Source organism: Barbus barbus (assembly GCF_936440315.1).
Source record: "Barbus barbus genome assembly, chromosome: 11".
NCBI lineage: Eukaryota > Metazoa > Chordata > Actinopteri > Cypriniformes > Cyprinidae > Barbus > Barbus barbus.
In genome coordinates, this window is record NC_136739.1 from 27,528,793 (window position 1) to 27,544,335 (window position 15,543).

Consider the following 15,543-nt stretch of genomic DNA (forward strand, 5'->3'; position numbering starts at 1 on the left):
TTTTGCTGCGCCTGAAATGACAAGTGAAGGTCAATCTCTTGGCCGCAAAAGTAGGGGCCGCTACCGTACCCATCTACCCTGCTCTCCCCTCCTCTTCCCAGCCCAGTTTGGCAGCTCTTTGGGGTTGGTTTGTGCCACACTCCCGCAAAAAAAAGAGAAAATATCTGAGATTAGTTAGTCCTGTGTGAGTGTGTACAATACGCAGGGCTTTGGGCCGCTGATCCAAGGCCAGTGGAGTCCGTTTGAAAGGCAGCAAAAGAGAGTCAAATGGAGGATGCTCCATTTCAGACACTCTTGAAGGCAATTAATTCAGTGTGTGAGTGGGCCATTCAGAGGCCTGACTATGATTAAATCAATTTGATAATGATACACTCGCTTGCTGCTGTTATGAGCTGCCTGTTTGTTCTCGCTAGAGGAGTTTCAAAACACAATCAAACTAAATCATTCTGACAGCACAGAAACTAGAGACCGAAATTACTACAGGGTTCGATTTTTAATTGGCAGCACGCCTCTGATTGTTTTAGTGCCGGAATGAAGCATAAAAAGTCGCACGGTTTACCCACAAGGCTGTTGCTATACATTGTCATATTCTACTCATATATTGACATGCTGTGATTATCAATTATAGCTTTTATTTCAGTTTCTTCATTTAAAAACCTCATGAAGGTAAGTACCTCAAAATTGTTGGTGGCTTTTAGTCTTTTTAGTCTTTTAGGCTTTTTACTTTTTGAGGATGTAAACTTGTATGCTAGCGTTCTCATTAACCATTTTGTTTAAGTTTAATAATAAAATAATAAATTTTACAGATTATACAAGTAAAATTTGTTTCAATCTGATAATATAGCATAATATAATGTTACAGAATATATAATTAATCTAAGTATAAAATAAGACAAGAAACTATTATTATTATTATTTAGTTGTTTTTTACATTTATGTTTTTATTTGGTAAAATTGTAATATTTGTTATAAAAAATATGTAATTTACAGATTATTCAAGTAAACTTGACTTCAAATTAATAATACTGTATAATAAAAAAAACATAAGATATAATTAATGTGTTTATACAGTATATAATAATAATTATTATTATTATTATTGCATTTCATTTTATTTTTTACATTTATGTATACATTTATTTGGTGAAAATGACGTGTTATTAGAAATATGTATTTACAGATTATTCAAGTATAATTAGTATGTGTGTGCACGTATACACACACAGACAATTGGACCAGAAACTATTATATATAATTTATATTATGATTATTTTTTATGTTTTTAATACTAAACTTTTTTTTTTTTTATTTGACAGATTATGCAAGCAAAATTGGTATTTACTTTCATACTCTATAGTACTTCTGAAACATGATATTCAACAACAATAACCATTGGGAATTTGTGTTTTGGAAAGTGGGCTTTACATACTAGAATGGAGCCAGGTGGTTTGAGGGGGTGAGGTTAAAGATTTGGCTTTTGACATCATCTGGAAAAAGCCAGAGATATATTGATATAAATATGCAAAGACTTTTTTTTCTTACTTTTAGAATAACATGTACTGTATATGTAACATGTATAATGCATATGATGAATTATGCACAGTAAGACCAGAAACGTGTGTGATAAAAGCAAATTGGGTCAATTTTGAATTCATGTTGACTCAGCGAGGACCGAGTGCTGATTCGCATGCACTCTCCTGAGTAGAGCTGGACGTTTTGGGCTGTACTGGGGACAGCTGCAGGAGAAAGAGATACACCACCCCTGATCCTCACCTGCTGGTATTATGCCGAGAGGAAGTGCTGCTTGGACAGGCGTGAAGATGGAATCTGTGTCCCTCCCAGCATCCATCTGGGCCCGGAGAAGCAACCCGTGGGCCACCTCAGCTACAGAGCCATCTCCCCCAACACATACCACACTAGAGAGAAAGCAAATGGATGGGCGGTGAGTCACGTGACCCAAACTCATGGCCAAGGGCTGGCTAACACACATGTAACAATTAGACTGTTGTTCACTCATATGTGGATAAATGTAAATCCATATGGACGAGTATTTGATTGAATATACAGATTACACATGGCGAAAATGGCACAGTTATTCCTTAAATATGATTAAAAATTCCTAGCAAGTTTTTATTAGAGGAATCCATTTCAATTAATGGAAACCATAATTCCCATTACTTCGTATTGAACAATAGATTAAACCGTGGAAGGCGTGTATTCTAATTGGGAAATGTCCTTTTTTTTCAAGAATAGCAGAAAATCTGTCAGATCTCAGCAGCAAAATAAATCATTAAAAAATGGCTGAGCCCACTAATCTGCTTTAAGCACATTACTAATAAATGAACACAGCCTAGTAAAGCTGATTACATTTAATTCAGAAATGCCCTTTAGCAAAACTGTACAATCTCACAAATAGATTTGTTTAGTAGACACGGCCAGTACTAATAAGCAAGTAGTCATGCCACTCACAAAATGAGTTCTGTGACCTTGCAGTCGCAGGTGTTTGGGATAAATCTGATTGCAATGTTTTGATCCACCATATATGTTAAGCCTCGAAGGACGCTGCGAATCTACCAAATCGGGATAGTAAATATTAAGCAATCCATCAAAGCTCACCTATTCAACTTTGGGTTATTTTATGGAATAGTGGACAGGACTAACTGTGATCTTTTGGCAGGTGTCAGAGACTGTGCCTTATCTTCATCTGTAGAGGTTAAAGCTTCAACCGAGAGGCCTCACCAGACACACGGCGTGTAGAGACAATACAGAGCTTTATGGGAATGACGGATGGGGTCGAGATGAACAAGCCTCATTCCACATTAATCAAGGTTCACTGTTGAAGTTAACATGTTGAATGTAGGGCAGTCAACTGATTAAGAATGTTAATTACACGATTTGCTGATTAATTAAATTAAAATGAATTGCATATCAATATTTAAGACAAGCCCCCAAATGAATATAATTCAAAGACATTATTGTGTCAGATGCATAAAAAAAATTATAATAATTACAAAAAGAGACTTTATACATCAACATAAAGTTGTATTTCCTAAGTATATGTAAGCTCATCACTAGTTTACAGTAATTAATTTTTTAGAGTTTGTTAATCTGCCCAAGACAGACTTCACATTGAGTCTGCCATTTCTTTAAATGGTTTAACTATGTACAGATGTGTTTTTGGTTGTTTCATCAAACACAATACCTAACCTTAACAGCTACCTTACTAACTATTAATAAGCAGCAAATTAGGAGTTTATTGAGGCAAAAGTCGTAGTTAATGGTTTGTTAATGCAGAGAATCGGACCTTAAAATAAAGTGTGACCTAAAACTCTTATTCTTTATGCTATTATTAAAAGCCACCCCATTTTGATCAAAAGCATGACTGATTTATGTATGCGTGTGTGTGTGTGTGTGTGTGTGTGTATTTTCAAATTGTATTTTCAAGTTATTTGCACCATAATATCTCACTCACTTAATGCACATTTCTAATAAGTAATTCATGTTTTATTTATATTTTATTTAAGTTATTTACTGATAAATACAACTGAAAACGTCTCTCTTCTACATGTTGTGAAAAATAAGGGTCTAAATAAGGTTCACAAGCATGGTGGGTATCATAGTTTTACAGATTATCACGGTGATCAAACGTACATGTGATCATTTTCTTTCAGCCCACAATTCCCAACATTTCCTGCTTAAAAAAAAAAAAAAAAAATATATATATATAAAATAAAAGTCAAAAATATGACATCAGGGTTTGTGATGTGTTTGTGATTTGTGACATTGCAATAAAAATCTAGAAAATCCCTTTTTATACACACTCAGAAAAAGGTGCTAAGCCATCAATAGGTCAATTGGGGTACTTTATTTACTCCCCAATGGTAAATATTAGTAACTTTTGAAAGTGTACCGCCCCAGTTTTGTACTTTTTTTCCTGAAAGCCTATTATAGCTTATATTAGGCAAGCAAAACATGAGTAAAAATAGAAATTTCAATATAAAAACGCCTAAAAGTCAAACATACGGCTTCCATTTTGAAGGAAAGAGAGTTTCGGGGAGCTGATGGTTAGGAAAACTAATGCAAAAGTAATATAACATACTGATTACATAAAAGTAACGTTCCTCAACGTTGCATGTCATTCTAATATTGTGGCACTTATCTCACTTCCCATCTATCAGCAGTCAATGTGATGGCATTAAAATGTGCACAAATAAGGTCTTTCCATTCAGGGTGCTGATAATTACCATAAATGTGTGAGAGGAATAATTGCATCTATCACTGATGTGCCATCACTTTGGCGTCTATTGTGTGTGGCACGCCGCGTGACTTCATGTGAGACATAACTGAAATAGCAGCACTCCATTTAAACTGGTGGAAGCATCAGTTGCTGAAGTAATTAATGAGTGATGATCTATTAATGAAAAAACATGTGATTAGTATTACCTTTGCAGAATTATTTCTTCAGAGGTTAATTAATCGAGTTCAGAGGAATGAGGACAGGGGACTGAGTTTAGAACGCTATAACACATTTCCTCGACAGGGAAAAATGGGACGTGGGGAATTATTCTAGTTTCTTCTTTTCTTTTGCTTTTGCTGAGGTGTTGAAGATGGTGTGTTTTAATGTTTCTAATAAAACACTCTATGGATTGTTCTTGCCAAGCTGTCCGCTATTATGTAAAGTCTGGACTAGTATTATCAACTTGATAAGGCCTAATGAAAAAAAAAATATACATATATATATATATAAATATATGCATGTATGTATGTGTGTGTGTGTGTGTGTTTTCCATACAATAACTGACTTTTCAAAATATCTGCTTTTGTGTTCTACAGTAGAAAGTCATACAGATTTGGAACAACCTGAGAGTGACTAAATGATGACAATTAGTACTTTTTGAGTGAGCTATCCCTGTGAAGACCACTCTGCGTAGCACTATCATGTGATTGAAACGTGCCCCATGTGGCTGTAACAATAGTACTGACACAAATTCCCTGCTTGAAGATTATCCTGTTTAGCAAACAACAGAAAGTGTGGTCTTTTTCTCTCTCTCTTTTTTCCCCCATCGGGTTAAGTAGCTTAGATATCCTCAGTGATTTGTCATGCTGACAGAAAATTACATTTCAACAAAATCATCAGAGCATCATTTCTATAATCCTCAATAAAGAATAAGCTTTGTGAAATTGGAATACACAGACAGATCATGACTGATGTTGAAACTCCAGGCATACTTGAGTTTGTACAGGAACAAGAGAAATCTATTATCTGTAATGAAATCTATTAGCATTAGTGCAAAGATATGATGTATGATGCCACAAGATCATAACAGTGAGGAGTAACTAAAGGTGTAACTAAAGCAGTAATGCTATAATGTTAACATCTTAACATGCAGAGACAGCTAGATATTTGTGGGTTGAAGTATTTGAGCAACTCAACACAGTAAAATTGGCTCCTCCAACTGGGTGAACTTAAAGTGGGTGTTTCTGTTTGTTCAATGTTAGAAAAAAAACTTTTGCAATTACTGTGTGTTTACACACTTCAGCTCTAACCACATTTTTCAGTAGCATTACTTTGAGTTGTGTTTTTCTTTCTGTAAAATTCTGTAGGTTTGATGTAATCACTCTTATTGATAACATTGATTTAATATTACTCTTTTTTTTTTTTAAGCAGTTATATAATCTGATCAGAATTTGATATAAATTATAAATCAGTAAATTTCAGTACAAGTCAGTAAATTGTATTAACAAATTAATACTTTTATTTGGTAAGGATGCATTTGATTTACCAAAAGTGACAGTATAATGTTACAATACAATTCTATTTTTAAAAATAAAAATAAATAAATGCTGTTCATTAAACTTTATTCATCCAAATCCTGAAAAAAGTCTTGTTTTTGTGACATTTAAAATTCAGCCTTACCCTCACAAGAATAAATTGCATTTATAATATATTCCACCAGAAAATAGATATTTTAAATAGTAATAATATTTCACAATATTACAGTTTTTCCCTTTACTTTGATCAAATAAATACAGCCTTGGTCAGCCTAAGAAATGTTAACATTAAAAAAAAAAAATCTAAGAGACCCCAAATAGTAAAAAATAAGATAATAATAATATTTTACCAATATTTATATTAATATTAAAGCAGAAAATAATAATATTAATATTAAAGTAGAAAATAATCATTTTCAACATTAATTTTATTTTAATAAATTTTTCAACAATAATTTTTCAACTTTTTCCCCTTTTTTACGCACTTGGTGAAAAAACAACTTCACATCAATTAAATTTAATTTTAATGCAGCAAATTGCTATAAACCACTAAAATCGACCATTTTTTCCTCATCTGTATTTCATCTAGAATACTTCGTCATGATATCTATTTTCTCACTGCTTCATGTTTCTTCATCGCTCTCACATATAAATGATATAAAGCAGTCCTGCACACATCTCTATCATCAGTAAATATATCGTGATACCACCCAGCCCTGTAGGCCTCACAGTAATATGATACCACCTCTTTGATCCTCAACCTTGTGGTTTTACGTCTTCCTGTGCTAACTTCATCTTACTGTTGAAGTTCCACTTCGACCTCTTACAGTGTCTGATCTCTTTATTTCTAGATTCACAAGAACCCGGCCACCAAGCCCTCTTACCACCTTCATGCACCACAGATTAATCACCATTCAACGTGAACGTGTTCTTCGCTTGGCGCTTGCCCTTGTCCCTTTGTCGCTGACGTGAACCTGCACGCTGTGTTTTTAATCAAAGACCACTGTGCCAGACCCAGCGCGTCCCCTCCCACCGAGCCCAGAGGATGCAGTGGAACAGTAGGGCGGCAGTAATGGATGAGCGTTAAGCCAGGGCTGGAGATATTTAAGAGGAGCTAATTGTGAGAAGTACTGGAGCACACGGAGAGAGACCGTACGATGTGGTGTGAGCGATGCCCCGCATCCACAGTTGGCTGGATGGCGGTACTTCATCACTGCTTCCAAAACAGGTAATTAAGGAGCCACCTGCCGAGCCGCACCGGAGAGACCTGCTCTACCGGAGAGCTCCGCACTGGGCCCCGCGGCACGCCGCTCCAATCAAAGTATTATCACTCATTTTGCAAAAATCCACCTCTGCCTTTCTCTCTCTCTCTCTCTCCTCTCTCTGTCCCAAACACTACTTTATTTATTAAGGCTAAATGTCACCTCGAGAGAGGCAGGATTACGCTGTCATCTGGCTTTGAATCCATGCCATCTTCGCACGTATCATAAAGCAGCCTTTTAAATGGATAGTTCTCCTTTTGTCATGCTTTTTCTTCCTTGGTGTCTTATGTAAAAGAATGACTGTTCTCTTCAATAGAGTGAATAGTGACCAGAGGTTGACAAACTCTCAAAAGGACTACATATAGTTCATGCAACTTCTGCACTATATTACAAATATTCTGAAGCAGTATGAAAGCTTTCCGTGAGGAATGGACTAAAATGTATTTATTTGTTAAAAATCCCATCTCAAACGATAGCCTCTTGAGCTGCACTCCGACATACAGTGCAATTACACCTCGAGTTCGATTTCTACAGATTTCTCAGAGACCTGAGTTCGATTTCCGGCTCAAGTCCTTTAGCGATGCTGTTCACCACTTTTTATTAAATTTTTTATTTTTATACACACTTTTTGTTTATTAGTACTAATAAAGCACATATTAATGGTTTATTCTGCATGACTGTATTTTAGATCCCTTAATCCTACCCCATACCTAAACTTAACAACTACCATACTAAGAACTAGCAGTAAATTAGGAGTTTATTGAGGCAAAAGTCATAATTAATAGCTAGTTAATAGTGTAAACTAAAGTGTGACCAAAATCTTGATTGACAGCTGTGGTCACCATTTACTTTTACTGTATGGAAAAGAGTGACTTGGACATTAACTACCATAAATGATACTTTTGATGACAGAATTTTAACCTTTTAATTAGTTTAGTTTATTTTTGCTAATCTTTTGGTTCAGCACATTTAGCGCTTGTTCAGAGAGGCCACTGTTATTTTAGGATCATTAAGATATTTTTTATTACTTTAAATTAGATTTTATTTTTCTATATTAGTTTTGTCATGTTTGTCATTTTTATTAGTTTTGTTTTTAAATATGACTTTGTATATTTCATTAATTGACTTCCATTTTAGTTTTAGTTATTTTTAGTACATCAAGTTAAACAAAAAAAAAAGTGAAATATTTCCTTGGCAAATAGCTGAGCTAGCTAGTTAAAAAAAATTTTTTTTTTTTTATTTTATGTTTTTATTTATTTTATTTACTTTAGGTTTTAGTTTACTTAGCTAAAATAACCCCGAGACAGGCAAATAGTACCTCAAAAAAAAAAGAAATTGCATTATGGTAAAATTAAAAAGCATGGTATGGATTATTAGCATGCATTTATATATATTTTTATATACATATATATATATAGAGAGAGAGAGAGAGAGAGAGAGAGGGAGTCATGGCCAAAAATATCGGCACCCTTGGTAAATATGATCAAAGAAGGCTGTGAAAATTAATCTACATTTTTAATCCTTTTGAACTTTTATTTTATAAATTTACAAAACTCTAACCATTCATTGGATAATAAGAACTTAACATGGGGGGAAATATCATTATGAAATAAATGTTTTTCTCTAATACACATTGGCCACAATTAACGGCACCCTTTTATTCAATACTTTTTGAAACCTCCATTTGCCAGTTTAACAGCTCTATATTTTCTCCTATAATACCTGATGAGGTTAGAGAACACCTGACAAGAGATCAGAGACCATTCCTTCATCCAGAATCACTCCAGATCCTTTAGATTCCCAGCTCCATGACAGTGCTTCTTCTCTTCAGTTCACCTCACTCATTTTCTACAGGGTTCAGGTCAGAGGACTGGAATGGCCATAGCAGAAGCTTGGTTTTGTGCTCAGTGACCCATTTTTGTGTTGTTTTTGAGGTTTGTGTTTGGATTATTGTCCGGTTGGAAGATCCAAACATGGCCCATTATAAGATTTCTAACAGAGTCAGTCACTTGTTGATTTCTTATCTGTTGGTATTTGATAGAATCCATGATGCCATGTGTCTAAACAAGATGTCCAGGACCTCCAGCAGAAATATAGGCCCACAACATCAAAAATACAGCAGTATATTTCATTGTATACATGGGGTACTTTTTATCCCTGTGTTCACCAAATCCATCTTGAGTGTTTGCTGCTAAAAAGCTATTTTTTTAGTTTCATCTGATCATAGAAGCCAGTCCCATTTGAAGTTCCAGTCGTGTCTGATAACTGAATATGCTGGAGTTTGTTTTTGGATGAGTGAGGAGAATTTTTCTTGAAACCCTCCCGAACAACATGTGGTGATGTAGGTGCTGTTTGACCATTTTTTTTTAAGGTTTTCTGACCCCGAGACTCAACTATTTTCTGCAATTCTCCAGCTGTGGTCCTTGGAGAGTCTTTAGCCGCTCAAACTCTCCTCCTCACTGTACATTAGGGCGATATAGACACATGTCCTCTTCCAGACAGTTTCGTAACATTTTATATTGATTGGAAATTCTTAATTATTGCCCAGATGGTGGGAATGGGAATTTTCACTGCTCTAGCTCTTTTCTTAAAGCCACTTCACTCATTTGTGAAGCTCAATTATCTTGTGCTGCACATCAGAAATATATTTTTTTGTGATGGACGATTAAGGGAATTTTGGCTTTGTTTTCCCTCCTTTTTATATTTCTGTGATACAGGAAGCCATGGCTGGATAATTTCATGTTCATAATCACCCTGGAGTGCTCAAAATTGTGAATATAAATGGGAATATACTTCAGAGATATTTTACTCATAAGAATTTCTAGGGGTGTCAATAATTGTGCCCAACATGTATTTGAGAAAAACATTTATTTCATAATAATATCCCCCCCCCCCCCACCCCATTTTATCCAATGAAAGGTTAGATTTTTGTGACTTTTTTTTTTTTTAATTTTTTTTTTTTTTTTTAATAAAAGATCAAAAGGATTAACAATGCAGATTAATTTTCACAGCCTTCTTTGATCATATTTACCAAGGGTGCCAATATTTTTGGTCTTGACTAATATATATAGGCTATATATAAATAAAACACATGATTTACATTATGTAAAAACACATGATTTAAAAATTTAAAAACACATGATTTGAAAAAGAAAATATTTATATATAAATATATTTATATTGAAATAAGAATTTATGTTTAAAAAGCAAAGCATATATTTATGATAGTTTAAATGATCCTGAAATGCTTCAGACTGAATTATATCATTGGAGATTATTTTTGTTGTTGTTGTTTGTTGTCATGAAGTATACATACCCCTCATAGTCTTCCAAGCTGCAGTCTTTCAGAATGGACAGTGCGTGGCCCTTTCTCTTGGTGACTGTGGAAAAGAAAGAGTTAATGTTTTTTTTGTTTTTTAAACAAAAGCACTCCAAACTGCCTTTAGTACCCTTTTCCAGGCATTGGCAAATGGCTTAAGCCGAACATATGGTCCTGGCTGTAAAGCAGAATTTATACTTGCATGCTGTTTGCATTTTTAATCAAGAATATGAGTTGTGGTAAAAGAGGCGACCGCTCTTATGTTCAGCTTGCCCAAGCTGCACAAAACAAGGTCAAGATTGTTCCCAGCATTCACTGTGTGGTCTGCAGTTACTGCAGTGCTGTGACATAATTTGGGTAACAAGGTAATCTGAGGGTCACGAGTCTGAAAAAATATGACTAAATGTGGTCAGTTTGTTGGATATAGGCTTTATCCAGTAGAATTGTGGATTCAGGTTTGATGTCGTGTGGCAGAAACCCCTGGCCTGTGTGGCACGGAAGAATGCCACTGAATGCGGGGGAAGAGGGGTGGCACGCCGCAGATGGCATTGTGCACGCTCGTGCCCCACTTAGCATTTTCTGGGGCACCTCCGCCATGGAGCGGGTCCCAGCTGTGACCAACCATCAAAGAGCTCACCGTGGCTGATGTGACACTTGCAGATGGATGTTTTTTTGTTGATTAAGAACGTGTTTCATGATGCACACAGAGATGCAAGTGCTGTGTCTGTTCATTATAATCCAGTACAGAAGCACACAGAACCTGCACACAATTGTGGGGACAGAAAATCATGTGATTATAGCTTTAAATTAAACGGTTTATATTTTTTCTGTATGACTTTTATTCATTTCTGAAACTCATACATTACATGTGTTTGGGGTTAGTAAGATTCTGTAATGTTTTTGAAAGATGTCTCACCCAGGCTGCATTTATTTGATCAAAAATAAAGTAAAACAGCAGTATTGTGAAATAATACCACAAATAAAATAACTTTTCTATTTTAATAGATTTTAAAATGTATTTATTGTAATTTATTCATTTGTTGGCAAAAGTAAATTTTCAATAGTCATTACTTCAGTCTTCAATGTCCCATGATCCTTCAGAAATCATTCTAATATGCTGATTTGCTGCTCAAGAAACATTTCTTATTATTATTATTAATATTGAAATATGTATACTTTTGTTAAAAACCATGATACATTTTTATTTCATTTTTGACTTGATAAGGATTCTTTGATAAATAGATCAAAAGTAGGCTACATCTTTTATTAGAAAATATATATATATATTTTTTTTTTTTGTAAAAATGACAAGTTGTGATCAATTTAATATGCCCCTGCTGAATAAAATAATTAATGAATAAAAAATCTCCAAATAAAATAATTAATAAAAAAAATACATAAATAAATAATAAAAAATTATATATATATATATATACACACACAGTAGACTGAGGTTGACTGCTCTTTCTGCGGTTAATGAACATGCAGTTATCATCTCATACATAAAAATGAATAATTTCCATTTTTTAATCAAAAATTGTGTAAAAACATCACCAGAGTGAAAAGATGCTTAAAGAATAATGCCACTTCTATTATTTCCTGTTCATTCGTGACATGGAACTAAAAGCTATTGCATTGGGGGACACAGTATTCTGTGCCGTATGCTTTGCCGTATGTACTGTACACTGAGCTGAGCATACTGTATATACATTTCTGTAGTATATGAGCAAACATATACCTGTACTACAGAAATAGCAGTATGTTAGTATGCTTTTCCAGACATAGTCACAGACTAAGTTCTGAGTTCAGTTCTTAGTGCTGACCTGTAGGGGGAGCGCTTGCAAATCAAAATGAACTTAAAGGATCATGTGGCCCTGACTTTGCCAAACAAAATCACAACCCAGGTATCGTTTTCACACTGACTGAGCCACATTCTGCCCTGAGCTGTGAAATATCATTCATTTAAACTTCGATTTAAAACTGGTCTAAGCACATAAAATGCTAAATTAGACTCTTAAATGACCATAAAAGTGCCAAAAACGAGATGTCCATGTACAAGCTTTAGTTATCAGTAAATGGCTTTGAATTCCATACTGTAATTGCTTCTCTCGAACGTGACAGTTCGCTAATATTGTCTGTTCATCTCTCACAAAGTCTATAGCTAATTTGATCTCGTATATTCTCAAAGCTCTTCGTTGCAAGCGGCAGAATGAGATATTTAATTTCTATTAGGTAAAATGTTGTTTAATGGCTCCACCTCGAGCTCTCAGCCTCTGCCCTCGGGAGGACATCATCAGGAAACGGATTCTATTACTGTCCAAATGGCTTCTGGAATCAGGTAGCCACATTCATTAGAGCACAGATTGTGGAGTCCCCTTCCCAAAAGCAGGGGGCGCCTGGTACGTGTTGGGGTGCGTGTGTAGTAGTGTGTGGATGTCTATGCGTATTTATTATGGGGTCCTCTGTGTGTGTGTGTGTGTGTGTGTGTGTGTGTGTGTGTGTGTGTGTGTGTGTGTGTGAGGAGTGTTAGAACAGATGGGTGCAGTCCCTCCCCTTGGGTCAGGTTACTGACGGAGGATACACTTCTCCTGTCATTATGAGTGTGAGATGCATTTAGGACCATCCGCAGCAGTGTTGTACAGCTGCTACTTCCAGTATGAGCACACACACATACACAGCCTCAAACATACTGCAGAGAGATATCGAGAGAGGTGGGAATAAAAGAAAAGGAGAGCTCGGTTGTGCAAACATTTGCGCATATACATAAGCATCACATTTGTATGCATTTTATCAGTTCATGCATTTCCTGAAATGGTTTTTGCTAACATAACACCATGCTCTACTGTTTGAGCTACAGCAACCCTAACACACATTTAAAAAAATAAAATAACTCTATTGTAGATGTATTCATTTGATCAGTTTGCACTACAGCAAGCCAAATTTGATTAACTCAATCCAGTCTCATGGGAAAACGTAACTATTTTACGAAGTGGTGATTTCATTTGAATTCGTACAATGTGATTTGTTTGGGAACGTATGATTTTTGGGAAAAAAAAAAAGCATTGAGGTTTTCCCCTAAACCTAACTGTAAACGCAGCATAAGCAGATCGTACAAAACATTTGTGCACATTCATATGCATTTACATGTATGCACTCGGTAGACAGTATACATTTTATCAGTAACATTACACATACATTTTATCAAACAACTCTACCCAATCATGAGAAAACATATCTATTATACGAGATGGTGATTTTGTCTGAATTTGTGCAATGTGATTTAATATGGGAGCAAACAATTTTTAGAAAAAAAAAAACATGAATGTCCATCCCCTGAACCTAACTTTGCCGTAAGCAGATTGTATGAAACATTCATGCATATTCATAAACATCACTAATACATGTATGCACATGGTAGATAGTACATTGTATCAGTATGTGTATTTTCTAGGAATGTTTTTTGGAGTTACTAGCACCAAACTGTACTGTTTCAGCTACAGCAACCCAAATCAAAAAAGCAAGCCAACACAAATTTAAAAAAAATGCTTGATAAACTCATCTGCATTCGTACGGAAGCATACCATTTTTGGAACAAAGCAAGCATGAGGGTTCAACCCTAAATGTAACCACCAGTGGGGCGTAAGCAGATCAAATCAGCTGATGAATGATAAAATTGTCAGCCAATCAGAATCCAACTGACTTTAAAAAGCTTGAGCATTTAAAGCAGCAGATGATGTAACTGCAGCACATAGTTATAATAAAGTTTGGAAAGTTGGCTAGTGTGATGCTATGTGGTTGCCAGGGTGTTCTGAGTGGTTGCTAAGTGGTTACTTGATGGCCCACTCTTAATATTCTACACTAATCCTATTTTTAACCAATGTTTTATACTTGTATTAAGTATAAACAAATTAAAAACAAATCTGTGAAAATCTGTGAATCTATGAAAACAAGTTTTAATATATTGTGCAGTGTTGCTTCTCAAGTATTTAGTTTCAAGTATTTTTAGAATAAAAAAATGGTCAGTGCAGGATATTCTGATGCATTATTAGTCAAATTTATTTTGTTTCCTTTAACATTGGTTTTTAGTAAATTGCATGGAGAGATGACAATTATAATATTAAACATGATTAATTTTGCTTTTAAGTATGTATTCAAATTATGCATTAACATAGGGACATTGACATTCCTCACCCTAAAATATTGATTTCCTATGATCCACTGCCAATGCCTAATGGCTTAAAACACCAGCTTGTTAGCATATAGGGAATTGTTGAGTACTGAGGGATGAATCCTATGAGCGAACAGACCCTGAGGGCAGACGTTAATGCACTTCGACCTCGAGTGAGGCCTGAGGGGATGGCAATCACCTGTGTGACGATTTAAAGCTGAAACAGTGAAGAAAAGCTACCTATGTAACTGTTTGTTATCCTGTACAGTGCAGTTGCATGAGACTTACTGGTCACATCGGCTTCTATATCAGCCAGCTTGAAGAGCGGGGCAACTTCGTCCAGGTAGAGCTGGTACGCCTCTTTCTTGTGGCTGATGGGGTTCACGAAGACTTTGAGAGACTTGGGACGGTTCTTAAAACCTGCAGAGCAAAGAAAACAAAGAGCAGGAAGATTCATCAATCCCCTTGTGTCATGAATCCCATGGGAATTCATTTAAGTGCTTGATACTCCTCCAGTTTAGAGAAGTGCACATCTGTTAATGTGAGTCAAAGCCCCTGTCCTACATAATAACGATTTCTTGTCGTGAGTTCAGCTTTTGTCTGCCACCCTTGCTGCAGAATGGCTCTCACACAGTAAGAGTTCAGTCTCCACCAATTGAAAAGGTCAGATCAGTGTCTGTTGTTTACAGCGGCTGAACGTCTGCCAAGAATGAGGAGAAATCTTGAATAAATACACCATGTAGGCTCTCGGTCGCTCTTTGTTCACGTTTTTGTGGTGGGAGAAGTGGTCAATTGATATGTGATATGTGGTTTTGATGAGTGATACCAATAACTATAAAGTTGGGTAGTCAATGTATTACATGTGAATATTATAGGAGAACAAATTTGTACCCAGAATTGAGCTAAATTTGAAATATATATATATATATATATATATATATATATATATATATATATATATATATATATATATATATATATATATATATATATATATATATATATAATAAAATACAAATAAT

General features: G+C 35.2%; 1 protein-coding gene across 1 annotated transcript in view; it reads right to left on the reverse strand.

The window, feature by feature from the left end:
- LOC306876952 (ceramide kinase-like protein) overlaps positions 1–15,543 on the reverse strand; it is a 63,790-nt gene that overhangs the window by 15,877 nt on the left and 32,370 nt on the right. Inside the window, exons 3-5 of the mRNA XM_079428422.1 lie at positions 14,810–14,941; positions 10,351–10,414; positions 1,774–1,916 (exon numbers count right to left, since the gene is read on the reverse strand). Of these exons, the coding sequence (XP_079284548.1) occupies positions 1,774–1,916; positions 10,351–10,414; positions 14,810–14,941 (339 nt within the window). The remainder of the gene's footprint in view (positions 1–1,773; positions 1,917–10,350; positions 10,415–14,809; positions 14,942–15,543) is intronic.